Raw genomic sequence first — 18,109 nt, forward strand, 5'->3', positions numbered from 1 at the left:
TAGGTGTAAAATACCTATATTTGTATGTATAATACCTTTCAGTAGCTGGGTTTAGCTCCTCACTCTATCCCGTAGCTGGATCCTGGTCTCCCCAGTTGCCCCACTCCCCAAAACACACCCACACCCACAAGCACAGGGAAGCAGATGTTTGAGTTGACCTCCACATGCCATGGTCTGTCCAGCAGCTGGGGATCAGGAATCTGGCCAGACAAGTGCACTGACCAGCAGTCTGTTCACACACAGCTGGCCCCTTTTATCCTCTTATCCCTCCACTTTTCCATGTTTGTTCCTCCCCAAATCATCTCGGTCCTTCCTTTTACCCACTTTTGGTTTCTCCTCTAAACATCCCATTACAAGTTTTCCCTTGCATCATCCCATAATGAGATACATCCCATCATCCCTGTCCTTAAGGAAGAAGCTGAAAATAGAGAAAAATGAAATGCACACAGGTGTCCCTGCCCATGGCAGGGGTTGGAACTAGATAGTCCTTAAGGTCCCTTCCAATCCAAACCATCCCATGATTTTATGATTTTCTGTACACGTGGTTTAGGCTGTTGGGGAGGTCTTGAACTGATGATGATACTGGTTCTTGCTAAAGCCAACTGTGCTTATTCTCTGCACCATTTCCAAAAGATTTACTTCTGTTCCAGCCTCGTCTGGAGCTTTTCTAATGTTCATTTCACTTTTTAATGTTTTGTTTAAGCTCGTGTGAGTTTAAATTTATGAAAGTGACTTATGTCTCCGAGGTATGTTTGTTATAAAGGGTAGTTGGGGTTTGATGTATTGCCTAGACATGACAGTTTGAGGCAGATTTTACAAAAGCAGTGATATATGTTTGAAAAAATAATATAAATTAATATATGTGGTGATTTTTCTTTTTTTATACTATAATTATTTATATTGTCTTTCTTGAAGATTTTGTCACTATCATAGCTTTATGTTAGGGAATAATAAATTTGCTTTAAAATGTCAACTTCTGACAGTTGTCAAAAATTAAATTTTACTTTAAATGGCAAGTTATAGAAATAGTGTGTCTTCCAGAAGTGTTTGACTTGAGTTCTAAACTCAGATTCTCAAATTACTACTTTTTTTTTTTTTTTTAGAAGCAATATTGCTGTTAAGAAAGGTTTTATTTAAGAAAGGATTGCAGAAATGCAGCATGGTTTAAAAAAAAAAAAAATCCCTCTCAAGGGATTGTAACTAGGCCATATTTTGCAGTAAATATTTAACTCCACCACCCATCCCAGGGCAGTATCAGTATGCATGAAATTTCTGAATTCAGGTCAAATTTGGAAAACAGTCTCACTAGGATTTAAATAAAAAATAAAATAAACCAGGGTCTTACGAATTGGAAGAGGCACCACAGGCAGTTGTCTTCCCCTGTTCTGTCTTCCAGCAGGAATTCCAAAACTGGGTAGGCTTGATTCACAGTGAGTAATCCCCAACAGCATTTAATGTGCATCCTTTTCAATTAAGTTTTGAGATAACCATGAGCAGTGTTCTGCAGGAGGATTTTCTGGCATTCCTGGAGTGTGTATTTAAGTGGCCTCTCTGCCTAATTCGATGTAGAGATTTGAATTGAAGGCTCTGACCCCTCAGAAGAACAGTCACTGTGAAATTATAGAGCATCTCAGCTTCTCCTTATGAAGCTGTTCTGATTTCTGTGCTGGTGAAACATCACCTGGATTCCAGCTGAGAGCTGGAAATGAAATCACTCTCCATTTGTTGGGCAGAAATTCTGAACTGAAATTATTTTTCTTCAATGGAACATTAAAAAAAAAAATGTAAAGAGAAGGAAAAGTTTGATTCATCCTTTGAAGTGGAAAATCAGTTATTTTAGTCCACTGGATCAAAAGGATTTGGAAGGAGATTCCTTTTTGCTTGGCAGTGAAGTGACCTCACATGACCCTGTGTGGGTGTCCCTTAAAACTTCCATCACCACTGAGGGCAATTTTTAACAGAGCAAAGGTGCTGAGAGTGTCACCTGCTGTCTAATGCAGTGATGGACAGAGAAACTGGTGGGAGATCTGGAGCAGTGCAGGGGCTTTGTCTTGGATATTTAAACTGGGAAGTAGTTTTTTGAAGGGAGAAAGTCGAGGAGGTGGGCTTGAGATTTGGTCATTGCTTCATGTTTCAGTCAGATTAAAATCAGAATATCCTGAGTTGGAAGGGACCCACAAGGATCATGGAGTGCAACTCCTGGCCCTGCACAGGATACCCCACAGAGTCCCACCACGTGCCTGAGAACACTGTCCAAGTGCTCCCTGAGCTCTGTCAGGCTTGGTGCTGTGGTTGCCAAATGAAGAGCTAGTGGACAATATGGGATATGTCACAAAGGCAAAAGGGAAAGACAGGTTTCTTTCTGCACCAGTACCGTTGTGTTTTGTCCTGTTGTCTCCACCTCTCCAGTCCTTCCCCCCTTGCTGGGCTGAATGATGGATTTTTAGTCTTTCAAAAACTTACCGGGAAATTTCAAGTGATGTCGTGATGATTGCACACACAGAAAAACCCCAAACCAGTTACTAAAAAACTTAGTAAAAAAAATTCTGAGTAAGTTTTGTAAAGGAAGTGGTAAAATATCTTTTCAGTTTAACAAAGTGAGGTTTTCTGTGATCAGAATGGAATAGGAAGTACTGCTGTGATTCATCTCAGATGGGGGGACCTTGGGTTCTGATCCATGGTACCAAGATTATCTCTGCTTACTTACAAGAGGGTGAATGAGGTGAATGAGGACAGGTTAGATTTAAACATTAGGAAGAAATTCTTCCCTGTGAGAGTGGTGAGGCCCTGGCACAGGTTGCCCAGAGAAACTGTGGCTACCCCATCCCTGGAAGTGTCCAAGGCCAGGGATGGGGCTTGGAGCAATCTGGGCTAGTGGAAGGTGTCCCTGCCCATGGCAGGGTTTGAATCTGGATGGGCTTTAAGGTCCCTTCCCACCCAAACCGTTCCATGATTCTATGGATACCCAGTGACATTTAATGGGATAGACATAAGCAGTTCTTGGAGCACTAAGCTTTATCTAGGGGTCTTCCTTACCCCCTCCTCTGCTCTCCTCTTTGCCTACAGTATGTTTTGTTCTGTGTTCTTTATTTTCGGCTGCATTTTCCGTGGCACTCATCCAGCTTCAAAAGCTGTACAAGAGCTTCATTCTCCCATACAGATTGGGCTTTAATTCTGGATATGGTTTCAGAAAGTGGTAGTTGATGAGAGAAGTATTGAAAGTGACAGCATGAAAATTTGAAATACGCCTCCTAATATCTGAATCCTGAAACATGCTTAGTCAATATATAAAAGGCTTTAATTTATTGCCTTTCCATTTACCATTTGGAACACGTCTGTGTCTGAAGTACATTTTTCACATACTACAAAGGCCAGTAATACTTTGCAGAGTGAGGGAATACAGAATGTTATAATCAAATAGCAGTCGCTGCTTTCCTCTGAGAAGTGTCAAATTAGAGTATTCTGATCTCCAGCTATCTTGTTCTCTCTGTTTTTTTCATCCCTTTATCAAAGAAAAATTATTTTTAAACTTCAGATCTGCAAGATATTCTGGCTGCTGTTTATATATGAAAATGGGAAGAGGAGCCTGTTCTGAAGTGCCCATGGAATGTAGAATTATTTTTGTATCTACTAAAAATGAAAATCTAGACTCTCCACTGATTTGGATTTTGGATGTTTGCAAATCTCATTTGTCCATAATTGTTCTAATTGACTTTCAGAGTTGTGCTTGGCTTTTTTTTTTTTTTTTTTTTGGTGTTTTTTGGTTATAGATAAGTCAGCTTTTAACCTCTGTTCCTACTATGTGATTTCTACAATATGTGAAGAAATACATATTTTTTTCTTCCCAAACTATATAACCCCTACTCCCTTTCACCTGCTTTTTTTGGACCTTGCGGTTCTAAATTGCTCTTTTATTTTATTTATTTAAGACTTGTCGGCATGAACAGAGAGTTTGACAGGAACTGAGGGAAAAAAAGAGAGTTTATGATCTTTGTGAGAAGGGGCAGGCAGCTCAGGAGGGCTGCAGGGATGTTTTGAGGTCATGCAGGGGAAAAATTAGGGTACCTGGAGGACAGCTGGTCTCACTATGGGAGACTGGGGCAAAGAAGGCATTAAGTGCCTCAACCTTTCCCTCATCCTTTGTGACTCTGTTTCCCCCTGCACCTGTAAAGGATGGAGATCATGGAATCACAGAAGGGTTTGGGTTGGAAGGGACCTTAAAGGTCATCTCGTTCCAACACCTTCCACTAGACCAGGTTTCTCAGAGCCACATCCAGCCCTGATTCTCCTCAGCCTTCCTTCATACCCGGGTATCTGGAAAGGGCAGACCTAATGATCTGCCAGAATTTTTTCTATTATCTATAAAGGCTTTCCCTAATGATAATTTCTTTCTCTTCTCATTAAAAATCTGATGATAATCATTTCTGATTTATGACCCTTTTATTGTACATAACATATTGATCATATTCCTGTGTGTTGGTGGTGGGCCATAGATCAGCTTTGTGTTTTGGCCCCTGCACTGGAATGTAAATGCACAGTATGAAGCTCAGATATCCCATTATCTCTCTGCACAGAAGCTCTTGCTGTTTTTAAACATTCAAACCATGCCTATAATTAATAAGGCAATAATTAATGAGGGGCTCTTATATTAACACATGGATGTCAATACATGTATGTGAACTCCCAGTGAAACTGGGAATAAAATGTTAGGTTATTAAAATCTTGTCAAGTCAAGATTTGGTGAAAAATTGCTATAATCTTCAAAAGTTTATTTTTAAATGTAATTCCCAATTTTGGAAGGATTAACTTCATTGTCATGTGGACTGATGGTTCGAGCACAATTTCAGAAACCCTTGACATGTTCTTTTGTGGAGTAAAAATGACTGCATTGGGTCTCAAATATGAGTGTGTGCAGATTGTGTGTGCAGATTATGTGAGCAAATAGTAGAAATGAAATAACTTGATTTTTTAAAAGTGTTATTGTACCTTCTATCTCTTGCTCCATGTAAACCTGCAAATGCTCCCCTTGTATTCCTGGTTGTCTTTCTCTTATCTTTTTCTTAACATAAGCCTGTGCCACAGACATTTCCTGTGCTGAATACTTTCCTTGGTCTGCTTTTCTCCTTTCTCATTCTCCCTCATAATGGAGTATCTCTTCCCATTTTTGTATTTAAATTTTTCCTGCTGTTATTCTTCTATCTTGGCCACAAACCCCTAAATTTTTCCACATGAGTGTGCCTGTTCTCTTAATCCCACACGGAAGAGCTCTTTATTTACTTGTAGCCATGTTTATTCCCCAGATTTTTAACAGTGATGTTAAGAATATGCCATGTGCCTGTATAATTTTCAGGATCTGCCCATTTCCTTTACCTTAGGCTCTTCAGAACAGGGTGATCAACAGTCAGGAATACCCATTGACATGTTAATCCAGGTTGCAGTGGGGCTTGGAAATGTGCTCTCTTCAGAGCCAGGTGGTCCCTGCAGCTCTTACTGCTTCTGTCAAGGCATTCAGAGACAGGATCTAAGTGTAAGGAAAAGCATAAATTAGCAGGGATACAAAACTGACCCTTAAAACAACCAGAGAGCTGATAATCCACTGGGTTGATCAATCTTATCATCAATCCTTCCCATGAGCTTATTATTCCTGTTAGCAGTTTACTGCTCCCTCTGTTTTCAGAGATCACTGGGATTTTTTTTTTAAATTTTATTATGAAAATGCATCTTGGTGGAAAATATCAACCCTTTGAACTGAAGTTTATCTCAAAAAATATCAATTTCAACCGAACTCTTCATTGGGCATTTTTTATTAGTGTGATAATAGAGAGTGATGGAACTGATTCTAATTATGATTTTGAGCTTAGTTCATGGTGCCTTGGGCATAGATGGAATGTACCCTGGAATTTGCTTGGCTGTACAGTATTTGTCAGCCCCTTCAGGCCCCAGAATGGAAGTGAGATCCAGAATGATGGAATCTGAATGCCACACTTGTTTTCTTGGAGTGCTTCTGTAAGAAAGTTGTGTGTGCTTTTCAAATGTTCTTCCTTTCTATACCTGGTACAGTTCAATCATATTTATTAATCACAATTTTCTTTATATAAATGCATTGTTGTGCAGAAACCAATTAAATTACTTAATTCAAGACTTTAATCACTGGGGCTCACAGATTTTTCTCTGTCAGTTACATTCATTTCAGTCCTGTTTTACAATAACGATTTTAATAAATTTACCGTGCACAGCTCACAAAACAATTGGCAACTTTCCCTACCACTTTTTCACTGTAGTGTCTTGTTTAGGTGATGAACTATTCTAATAATTTTGAATGTTCTTGTTGCAGTTCTGCAGCTACCACAGAGTAGCTGAGGGCTGCAGACAAAGTGGGATTAAAATGTTAATATATACTCACATCCCAAACAATTTACTTTTGAATTGAAATTGAATTGTTTCATTGTACTTAAGTGCATCATTAATGTTTCAAATGCACCATTAATCTGGCTACTAATTAGAAAAGTTCTTTCTAAAATGTAACATTTGTGGGATAATTGTCTTCAATTGTCATAGATATGTGGCTAAATATCTTAAAGTTCTGTATTAAGTATCTTAAAAGTTCTGTATTCTTGCTATTTTACCTTCCCTTAGGAAAGAATTAGTTGGGTTAATTAAAATGACCTATTTTAATGATGTAGGAAGTGAATGATATGGTGTGCTGTTGGATCTAAAAAAGGACATTGAATCTAAAATACATATTAGATTTAAGGATATCCACTGTACTTTAAAATGCAGAGTGACTCATCTTCCATCGCTCCATCTAAATGTCAAATGTAAAGAGCATCAAATTTAAGTGAACTAGATCATCTGTACAATCAGTTCCAGAGAGAAACAGCTCCAGGAGCTGGAAAGTGATGGGAAAAGATCAGGCTCCATCATAGGTGGCCTTTTCTGGCCTTGAAATCCATTAATGTGATGAGAACAGTGGTCATTCTCCCACAGATGGAGAACCAAATCCCAGCTGCAAGTGAAAGGGGAAGTGAGTTTAGGGGATATAGCAGTGAAGATGTAGAAAAAAAAGTTTCAGGGAAAGGGAGGAGAAGATTTAACAGCCATTGGTGTGAAGCTTTTGGAATTCTGAATAGAATTTTTAATGCATATTTATATCTATTAAGTATATAGGATGAAAATAAAAATTACTTCCCACATTTTAACAGTGCCAAATAGGGGTTAATATTGAAATTAACTGTTTTCAGTTATGAGAATGGATTTTAAAGTGTTGTAAACAAAAAATGTTGTTTTTAAGAGATGGGGTAAATAATTAATATGATTATTATGGTAGGGGGAATATAGACAGTGGGAAACCAACCGCCCCAGACCAGATTTAGTTCATTATTCCCAAGCCAGAAACTTGACTGTTGACATGTGAACTCACCTGCTCTGGTGAGTTTCTAGAGAAGTCCAAATGGGATAAAATTAGGGATCTTTACATCTTGAAGGGTTTGCTTTTGTTTGCTTGAATAATGAGACAGCATCCATGAAGGAAGGACAAAAAACCTGCTTATATTTTAATATGCCCTATTAGCAATTATGGGTTATTCAGATCTTTCATATCATCATTTAGTGTCATCATCACTGTTCAATATGGAACGTACAACTCAGTTAGTGTCTATAAACTGTTATAATCTAGAATGGTTTCATAACAATGCTTTTGCTCTAATTACAAGAAGAGCCCTCTAAAATACTTTAATTAGATCATGGATCAGTTGTTGCATCTTTTAAATCTTGGGCGTGTTGAACAAAACCCAAAATCTAAAAGAGATTGATTAATTAGACCACAGCTTTATTAATTTCTTCCATCTGAGAACTGCTCAGGAGTGGTGCAGCCAATCAATTTGTCATTGTTCCACTAATTATTTCCAGGTGTTTGGAGTATTGTCAGCATCCCCTGCTGATGAGAGCTGTTCTCTGGATTGCTGCTTTGTGCCTGTCTTCTATCTCTATTTTAATAAACACTTCAAGACTTAGGAAAAATGACATTTCCTCTGTGTATTAACCATTAAAAAGCCTTAGTTCATTGTTTGCTTTATAGGTAAATGTTTACCTTTAAGTCTGCTTATGAGTCCCAAAGTTCCAGTAGCCTTTTTTTGGTGACCTTTGCAATCAGCTGTTGATTTTTTTGAAAGCAGTCTTTCAGCTCGTAGCACACGAGTTACCTCACCCAGGTTACCAGGTGACTTTTATGTACATGTGATTCTGGTGAAATACATGCAAAGACATCTTTCATTGCTGTTCTGTGAGTGCCCGAATTTAATATCCAAAATAAAACAACATTTTGTGGCAGGAAAAATCCTTATTCACCACCTCAACATTGTATTTTGAAAATCTGAGGGAAAAGGGGGTTTTTTTGAGAATCAGGTCTAAAAGACTCCATTTCTAGGTACTTTAACTTTATTATTAGAAAGTGACTGCTGTGAAATCTCCTCTTGCATTCCCCCTCAAGGAAGGAGGGAGACAGAGCAGGTCCCCCAGTTAAATCCCTTCAGGACAGGGGAAGTAGTTTGATCACATGCTGGGAGATGGGAGCTGTAGGTTTGAACCTTCTCAAGCTGATGAGATCCCAGAAACCAAATAATAACAGTGGACATATGTTTTAGCCATTGCTCAGGTGCAGGAATGTGGCTTGGGGTGTGGCTGTTGTCAGGTTCATGGGCTCAGAGAATGGCTGAGGGTGGAAGGGACCTCTGGAAATCCTCTGGTCCAACCCCCTTTGGGGCCACACGGAGCCCAGTGCCCAGGACTGTGTCCAGACAGGTTTGGAATATCTCTGAGGATGGAAACTCCAAAACATCCCTGGACAACGTGTTCCATCCATCACCCTCACAGATCAGAAGTGTTCCCTGATGCTCAGTGACCCTCCTGTGTCTCAGTGTGTGCCCATTACCCCTTGTCCTGTCAGTGGGCACCACTGGGAAGAGCCTGGCTCCATCCTCTCTGCACCCTCCCTGCAGGTATTTACTGGTAATCATTCAAATTTGGGACTGAAGCTGAATTTCACTGTTAGGTTTTTTTGTGATTGGTATTTTTTTATTGGGTTTGGTTTTAACTTGAGTGTTTTTTTGGTTTTATTTTGTTCCCTTCTTTTAAGATCGGTATCTTATGTGGCTGATAGGGGCTTTCTCCACTGAATGTTCTAGGTTTTCTAAAATCCTTTTTAAATCACTTTCTAACAGGGGAGGTTTGGGTTGAATATTAGGAAAATGTTCTTCCCCCAGGGGGTGGTGGGGCACTGGAACAAGCTGCCCAGGGCAGTGGTCACAGCACCAAGCCTGACAGAGCTCAGGAAGTGTTTGGGCAACACAGTGTGACTCTTGGGGATGGTCCTGTGGAGAGCCAGGGGTTGGACTCAGTGATCCCTACAGGTCCTTTCCAACCCAGGATATTCTGTGACACTATGAAGGATTTCTCGTAGCTGCAAATGATATGTCCCAGAAGACTGCAGTTCTTATCATTTCTACTCCAGGAACAGAATTGTTTCATGGGACTGCTGGAATGATTATTGGAATGGATATTCCGTGCAATTAGAGGGGACTGAAATACTGCTTTTAATCTGTCACGGCTCGTCACAAAAATGCACAAAGCGAAGAAGGGACAATGGGAATAAGGGTGGAAGAAGAACACTTAAGTGAGATTGAAGGACAGATAGGGCATGAGAAGAAATGGATATAAATTATCTATAAATACAGGCAGCATGGCATTAAAGTGTCTGTAATGGAAAGAACCTGTCAGGTTCTGGAGTTCATTTTAGAATCACTTTCCTACTTCACATAGGATTAATTGGGGTTAAATGTCTGAGCTGTTTCTAAGATGGAAGCCTGATAAGTTTTTGAGAGTAGCTATTATCATATTAAGATTATTATTAATTCTATTATGACATGATTGACTGCAGTGGCAGGGAAGCAGACCTGATGACTTCAGATGTCTGTGTTTCTTGCGTTAACCTAATTTTCTCTGAAAGTAATTTAATATAGATTACAGAACAACTTGAAATGAATTTGGAAAGAAATGGGTGACTCAGTGGAGGGTTGGCTTTTTCCAGATAAAAAGGTTTTTCTCAAAAAATAATTGGACTAGCTGAAGCTCCAGCGTTACCTTTAGCCTAAGAGTGGTTTGATACCATTGCTGTACAAGGATTAAAATATATTAATTGGCACTGAGACAGACGAGCTTCCTCTCTATAAATACCAGTTTTCTAGGCTATTAGATTTTAAATTATGAACTACTAGATCTTTAAAAGTTTTAAACAGTTTTGAACTTTTATATTAATACTTTTTTGATTTGCTTATTTGATTATGTCCATTTAATACTTTCTACTTTTTTTGTTTTATTTTTTTTATTTATTTCACATAACTTGAGCTTTCTGGGGTTAAATAAGTAATCCAGATTTTTTTAACTGTTTGTTTTGTTTTTTTTTTACCCTCTTTGCGTTTTTCTGCTGTCCACCAGTGTTGATTTTCAAATTTCTTCCTTGGATAGTCCAGCCTAAGAAGCCTAATTTTCCTGCTTGCTTTCCTGATGCCACTGACCAATTACCAAACATTATTTCCTTCTTTCGTATTTCAGTATAAATACTTACTTGAAGTTACAGACTGGTAATTTGGCAGAAAATGGTAAAATCTCTTTAGTACCAAAATGGAAGTTATTTTGCAGGCGTCTGATTCCAAAATCCAAATCTTACTTTGGCTTCTGTTTCCTCTTGGATACACCTAAAACTCACTCTTTTCACATACAAAAGGTTTGTTTCTGGATGCTTAGAATCACTTCCATCTCATCTGAATCCAACTTAGAGCTTAAATAAGGGAAAGCCTTGCTGGAATTTCAGGTAGTCGTGTATGTCCCCTTGGGGTCAGTCAGCTCAGTGTGCTCTGAGAGGGCAAATTGGAGCAAACCTTCTACACAAAGCTGTGATAGTTGGTTTCCTTCAGTAAATAACCAAAGGGAGGATAATGCCTTCCCAGTTGATAAACTGGTTAGATGAATCCAGTCATCCACTGGGATCGAATTCCCAGGTTAGGAAACTCACATCTAACTCTTGTTCAGCTGTCGGACTCAGCTATTCTGTAGTTGGTCTCAATCTCTTATTTTACATAAAATATTTTGAGTCACTGATTTAAAAATAATAATAATAATAATAACTAAAAAATTAATCCCAATTTCTAACACAGTCTCAGCCAAGACTTGTTGATAAATTTTTTGAGTAGCTGTTTGATTTGAAGCCTGTGTATCTTTGTGTATGGATCTTTTTGGCCTCAGAGTTCCTTGTTCTTAGTTTCAGTGATCTTTGGCACACAGGTTAAATGCATGGGAAGGCAGGGACAGCAAACTCTGTTCTTCCTCCTCTGTAGAAACTTGTTTCTCTTCAGAGAGCAGGTACCCAGAGCTTTGACTCTGTGATGCTTGAGCAGTGTAACATTTAACCACGTTTAGAAATTTGTTTTGTTTTCTTTGTCTGACAATGATTTTTTGTTCATTGTCTCCAAAGAAATCCTTTGAGAGTTTTGCCAACATTTTGGAAAGCTAAGAAGGGTATGTAGCCTTAGAAATGTGCTGTTTGAATTTGTCTACTGAAATTGTATATTATCAGCTTATCATCTAAGATACACTGCACACAAATTATAATATGAACATGCAGTCCTAGTGGTAAATGTAATAAGGAAAAGAGTTCTGATGGGAATTACTCACTGTGGCTGTCTTAAGTCTCTCCCCCACTATTCGCATTGTCTTATGGGAAGTTGTGCCATCTGGGATTTTTTTGAATGTTGTTATAATGGTCTTTAAAACAATGTAAATATGCTTTAATTTCACATTAGCAGTACTTTCTTTCTGAACTTCTGCACTGGAGACAAACAAGATTTGTTTTATTTTCAATAATAGCAAAGTTTGGGTTAATGTGAAATCTCATTGGGTTGAGATAAAATCTATGATGACAACCTGGGAGAGTTAGGGTTGTTCAACCTGGAGAAGAGAAGGCTTTGGGAAGACCTAATTTCAGCCTTCCAGTACCTGAAAGAGCTCCAGGAGAGCTGGAGAGGGACTTTGGACAAGAGCCTGGAGGGACAGGGCAAGGGGAAATGGCTTCCCACTGCTGGAGGGCAGGGTTAGATGGGATATTGGGAGGGAATTCTTGGCTGTGAAGGTGGTCAGGTTCTGGCACAGGTTGCCCAGAGAAGCTGTGGCTGCCCCTGGATCCCTGGAAGTGTCCAAGGCCAGGTTGGATGGAGCTTGGAGCAACTTGGGCTAGTGGAATGTGTCCCTGCCCATGGCAGGAGGTTGGAACTGGATGGTCTTTACGATCCCTTCCAACTCATGATTTTTTTCTTAACATCACTTCCTTTATTTAGTGAGCTGTTTACACTTTCTGGAAAACAAAACAAAACAAAACAAAACAAGGCTAAAACCTAATTTATTTACCGTGTGTGTTTTCATTTCTAGGAGAAACCATGCGAATTGCCTCCTCGGAGTTCGCCGACGACCCCTGCTCCTCGGTGAAGAGGGGCACCATGGTGAGGGCAGCCCGGGCCCTGCTCTCTGCTGTCACCCGCCTCCTCATCCTGGCTGACATGGCTGATGTCATGAGGCTTCTCTCTCACCTGAAAATTGTAGGTGTTCTTCACCTCCTCTCTTGGGTTTGCATGCTTTGTGTGTAGAAAAACAGGGAATAAATCAGTTATGAATGTAACTGCCAAAATTCCTTACTCTTCACTGGTTTTTTTTCAAGTGCTGATAGGAGGCAGATCATAACATATTTCTGTATTAGTCATATTCGTTTTCTAATTTTTCAGGACTTACTATTTGGAGAGTTAAAACAAAATTAGTCAGATATCTTCAGTGACTGGACTAATTTGGCTGTTAAACAGCTGTGAACTGAACAGGAGTGTGTACTCACCTCACATCTTCTCCCAGTGGTTACTCTCTCAGTACTTGTCAAGCATTGCTATCTTGTGGCAGAGTTTAAGTACTATAGTTACCAACTTTTCTTTTTTTCTCTGCTTGACTTCTGGATATGTCAAAAGATTGAATGTTTTATTTGAAGTGAGAAAATAGTACAGCTTATAATCAGTCATTAGAGAGGAAGAATAGAATAAAGAGGAATTAAACATTGCCAGATAGTTTGTGAAGGGTTTGTATTCACTTTTGGCTGCCACCATTCACGTTTGTATTCAGGAATATTAGAAGACTATGAAGTTGAAACTGGAAATTTTTTTTTTCCCTAGCTGTTAGAGTATTACACTTTTATTGCATAAACAAGTCAACAAAACCCTCTGAAACAAAATGAGGTGGTGTAGAAAATCACATACAGAATATTTAAAGCCTGTGTGAGTTTAGCAGAGGAGATGGGGAGTTGCTTCTTTTAACAGATTCAGCTGCACAGCGATAGATGTTCTGGAAAAACAGCGAGAACCCTTCAACTTGCAAACTGTGCAGATAACCTGAACAGTTGGAAAACAGTTTCCATAAGGAAAAAGGCCGATTTTTTCGGCACAGGTTCTAGTGAGCTCTGCTCTGATGAGCAAAGTGCTGCTCTCGTTGTTGTCAGCACGTGGCCCTGGTTCTGTGCAGTGTAAGCAGTGTCTCTCTCAAATATGCTTTTTAAGTTTCCCTTGCTAAAATGCTCCATGCAACTGTAATTCAAGCAGTCTTTTCCTAGCAAGGCTAACACTTGAATATCGTAAACAACAGGGATTTTTTCTGAACATTATGTTCAAAAGTTGTATTCCAGCTCTTTCGCAGGCGATGAGGAATGTTGTTCTCACATCCGAGATTTGTTGTTTGTTTTTTTGTTTTACAGCAGAGTACTGTGTTATGGAAAACACAAATGTCCAATACTGGTTTGTAAGTGGGTGTATTTACTTACACAGTTTGCACCCTAGATTTGCAGGGGCAGTACATGACAGTGTGGTTTGTAATCTTTGCATTTATCCAATAATATTGTGAATTCTGTTTTCAAAAAAGCCAGCAATCTCTGGGTGTTTTCAGCAAAATTCAATGTTGACTTTCATTTTTATTTTCAGGTTAAAAAGGATAATTTATTTCTGAGGACTGAACATGTAAATATGTTTATCTTACCATTTTTTAGTGCTGACTAGTTTTAAACAACTAAAGATTAAATTACTGGGGAAAAAAAGTGGTTATGGTATACAAAATTGGGGAAGGAACAGATCTTATATTGACTCAAAGGTAACTTTCAAAGACTAGTGTAAGTTAACCATAAAATCAATGAGCTAAAATAATTCTGCATGTCAGAGTACTGAACCTTGCCTTATACTGAATTGTGCTGTAATCAGTTTTCTCTGAAAGCCTGTCAAAGACTTCCAGGAAATAGGGCATTTTAATTAATATTTTAGAGGGAATAGATGCAGATGCTTTCTGGAAGGACACTTGGTCATTGGTTTCAGATTAGTTTTTGCATTACTAAAATTAGGAATAGTGGTTATTGCAGGAGCTTTTGTAACACTCATAAAAAGCCCTCATGTACCAATACAGTATGTGATCATGAATGCAGAGAACTATGAGTATTTTAATTATCTCCTTGCTATTTAATCAGAACACATCTGTACAGTTGAGTGAAGTTGTGTTTTCTTGAGGATTGAGAACTTGCTCCAATATGAATTTGTAAAAAAGAAATTATAATAACAATACAAGTGAAAATACAATTAAAGGTGGACTTGTGCTCCTGTCCTTTCTAATACTTCTCATAACTGATTTTGTGGGCTTGAGCCCTGACTGACACGACAGAGTATGATCAGCATCTTTTGAAATCTGATTATCAGAGGGGAATCTATAACAAATTCTTCAGCAGTATGATTTAATATGGAGCTGGCAGGGCTTAGGAGAATGTGTGCCAGTTTGTCATGCCTGTGCTCAGCATAACAAACATACTAAAGGTGAAAATCTCAGGCAGTTTAATGTAAATGCTTCTTCATATGAAAGGAAAATCTTCATATTTTGCAAGAAATTCTGCAAGAACAAATTAGTTAATAGAGCAATGCTTTTGTTATTTGTGTTATTGGTAAGGCAGACAGTTAATTTTTAAAAACTGCTGTTCTTTCTAAGAGTAAAGGAAGAGGTAATTTGGATTCTGGATAAGCTTGTAACTTATAAGTCTCAGACTTAGTTTATAATTTCCAACATAACAGCTATGAATTTATGTGCTTGAATTATGCATTTTCCAATAGAAATGTATGAGTTTGCTGCTCCACTGCCCTGTAATTTGGTAAATCTGCAGTAAGGAGGTAAAAACTCAAAGTAAAATATTCACTCTCACCGGTAGGAAAACATGGAGCAACTAAACCAATAAAAAGGCAGGTTCTGTACATAATTTTGCCTTTCTAAAATATTAGACACCAGCTACTGCTGAATTTAGAGATTCTCAGTATTTTGGAGAGCCGCAAACCTCTGCTCTTGCCCAGGACCGTGTCCCCATCCCAATTTCTCTTTGAGGGGAAGATTTGTTATTCACATTCTCATGAATCTCAGCAACAGGTTTTAGAAAGAAGGATCAGTAGAATCTTTTCAGTTATCAATCTTTTTGCTTGGAATTGCACTTTTATCTTGTGAGGGAGAGAAATACAACATTGAACACCCATCTTGTCACAGTAAAGTTATTGCATGAGTAGAGCATTTTATGCCTTCAGATATTTTTTCTTGCTGTGCATAAGGTAAAGATTCACAATAGATTTGGTGGATTAACTTGTTGGTACGACTGGATTTTATATCTTTGGCTACTCAGCATGACTAAGTAACTGCAGGTGTGTTTTCTTGGGGTAGATTCTTTTCTTAGTGTTAAATAACTAAAAAAGGAAAGCCAAGAGCTGGGAAAAAAGAAATAAGACATATGTTCTGGGTTGAAGCTATCATTTATTTCACAAAAACGGTTTGGATTTATCAGGGCAAATTTAAATCTTAATGGTAAGTTTGAGTTTCCTTTTTAAATTCTATTTCCTGTCCAGAATTAATAATTTCCCTTTGTTTTCCCATAAAGCCTCTACCACACATTAAGAACATATTCATCTATTTTGTTTTAAAACCCACAGATATTAAATATTTCATCTGATAAGTGCTGAGTGGAGAAATTAATACAGTTATGCCTTTTACATTGGTTTTACATGATCTCAGAGCATGGTAGAGGGAAAGTAATGCAGAATGACAGCTGCTCTATTAAAGAAATCTAATTAAAGTTGGTCAGACTATCATAGAGCAAATGTACAGTGATGGATGTAAAAGCTAAATTGGGTCCATGTAATAGAGAGTATTGGGTGGAACAGTTACACATTTGTCAAAAGTGCACCCAGATTAAAATGCTGACACATCTGATGTATTATTTTGTAGGTAGAGGAGGCACTAGAAGCAGTGAAAAATGCAACAAATGAGCAAGATTTAGCGAATCGCTTCAAGGAATTTGGGAAGGAAATGGTAAAACTGAACTATGTGGCTGCCAGACGACAACAGGTGAGTCCATGAGGGCTTGAGAAAGTCTGTCTTGGTTCTAAAGGTCTTGTATTTTATGTCCAAGCCTGGTTTTAAATGTGCATTGAGCGATTGCTGTGTCATGGCCTGTAATTTAATCAGGCTGATTATTTTTGAATGTGATGAAGCTTTCCAAAAGTACAGCTTCTTTCAGAGTACTTTTCAAGCAGCTTCAGTTAATAACAGATTGAGGAGTGAAAAGGCCAGTGATTCAGGAGGTTAAGGATAGTTTTCATTTGATGATTATTCCCATTTAATTCTAACCTATGCAGATCTCAGGTCCCTCTGACAGCTGCTAAAGCACTACCAAAGCTTTTTGGTAGTTTAGTACTATTAAAATTCATGAGGAACAGAAATCTACTTTGTGTTTAAAACCATTTTTATTAATTTTCCGATATTTAAAAAAAATAAGTGCTCCATCCTATTTATTCATTGCTAAGGCAACTGAAAAAAAAAGACCAGAAATTCATGATAACATTTATTCCAGGTCTGCAATTGTACAACTTGGCAATAAAGAAAACTTTCTCCTGCACACTGTTCTTCTTAAGACAGTGCTGTCACTGTGGAGTTGCATAAGGTCTCTCCAACTTCAGTTGTATTTGAATACCACCAGTAATTCAGGGATGTGTCATCTTTGTACGTGGCACACCGGATTTGGAAAGCTGGCTTTCCATAGTCCTCTGCCTGTTTACCTTATTTTCTGAATTACATTAATGGCAGTTTGCTTCATGATTGTGGTTTTTTGTTTGTTTGTTTGTTTGTTTGTTTTTATGAAAAGTAGCATTTTCAGAGTTGTGCTGAAAGGAAATAAGTTACAAATGTAAAATCTATGAACGGTGCTCTTCTGTATGTTCAGACACTTCCCCTGTGGAAATACAGTTACAAATATGGCAAAAAGAGAAAAATGTGAAAGCTTATGATGGTTTATATCTTTTAAGTTCTTATTGGAGGTATGATAAAAAAATCTAAAGTTATAAATCTCTTAAAATTTTCTTAAGATGCATTTTTATAATGCCAATAAAGTTTTCCATATAACTGGAAAATCTTGACAGCATTAGAACAAACTACTAAGATGTTCATAGATTTTCCTTTCATGTCTTCTGTTTTCTAGCCTGATAAATTTTTTAGGAACATGCATGGCTGAAATTAGTCCATGGGTGGAACCTCCAAATCCAGAATATCTGGGTTGTTTTGCAGTGTTTGCAACAGATTCTATATGTGAACATAAGTAAACTGTTCAGCTCTCCAGACTTCTTTATTCATAGTTTTAAATAGAAGTAATAATGTTTTGTTATCCCTCGTGGATCTTGTTAGGACTATCTTAACTAATATTTCAAAGGGTTTCAAGGACAATGTGATGTACCCTATAATTGAAAGGACCTGGATCAACAATAATACAGTACCATCTTATTCTGGTAACATATTGTGCAATATCTGATTCTTGTTGTCAGGGGAAATAAAAGAAAATATATGTCATATACAAAAGAGACAAACACTACATGGTATGAAGAATAGAGCAAAATATGAAGTCTAAAAATAGTGAGAGGTACATTTTCTAGGTCTGTAAGAGCTAAACCCATATTATTATTTTGATAGT

At 38.1% G+C, this 18,109-nt stretch overlaps 1 protein-coding gene across 4 annotated transcripts in view; it reads left to right on the forward strand.

Moving 5' to 3' along the window:
• The window catches only part of CTNNA2 (catenin alpha 2), a 502,913-nt gene that overhangs the window by 104,319 nt on the left and 380,485 nt on the right, over nt 1–18,109 (forward strand). For all 4 annotated transcript variants that reach the window (XM_032686520.1, XM_032686521.1, XM_032686522.1 and 1 more), the window contains 2 exons: nt 12,478–12,644; nt 16,375–16,494. In XM_032686520.1, the coding sequence (XP_032542411.1) occupies nt 12,478–12,644; nt 16,375–16,494 (287 nt within the window). The remainder of the gene's footprint in view (nt 1–12,477; nt 12,645–16,374; nt 16,495–18,109) is intronic.

The sequence above is a fragment of the Chiroxiphia lanceolata genome, chromosome 4, assembly GCF_009829145.1.
Source record: "Chiroxiphia lanceolata isolate bChiLan1 chromosome 4, bChiLan1.pri, whole genome shotgun sequence".
Classification (NCBI taxonomy): Eukaryota; Metazoa; Chordata; class Aves; order Passeriformes; family Pipridae; genus Chiroxiphia; species Chiroxiphia lanceolata.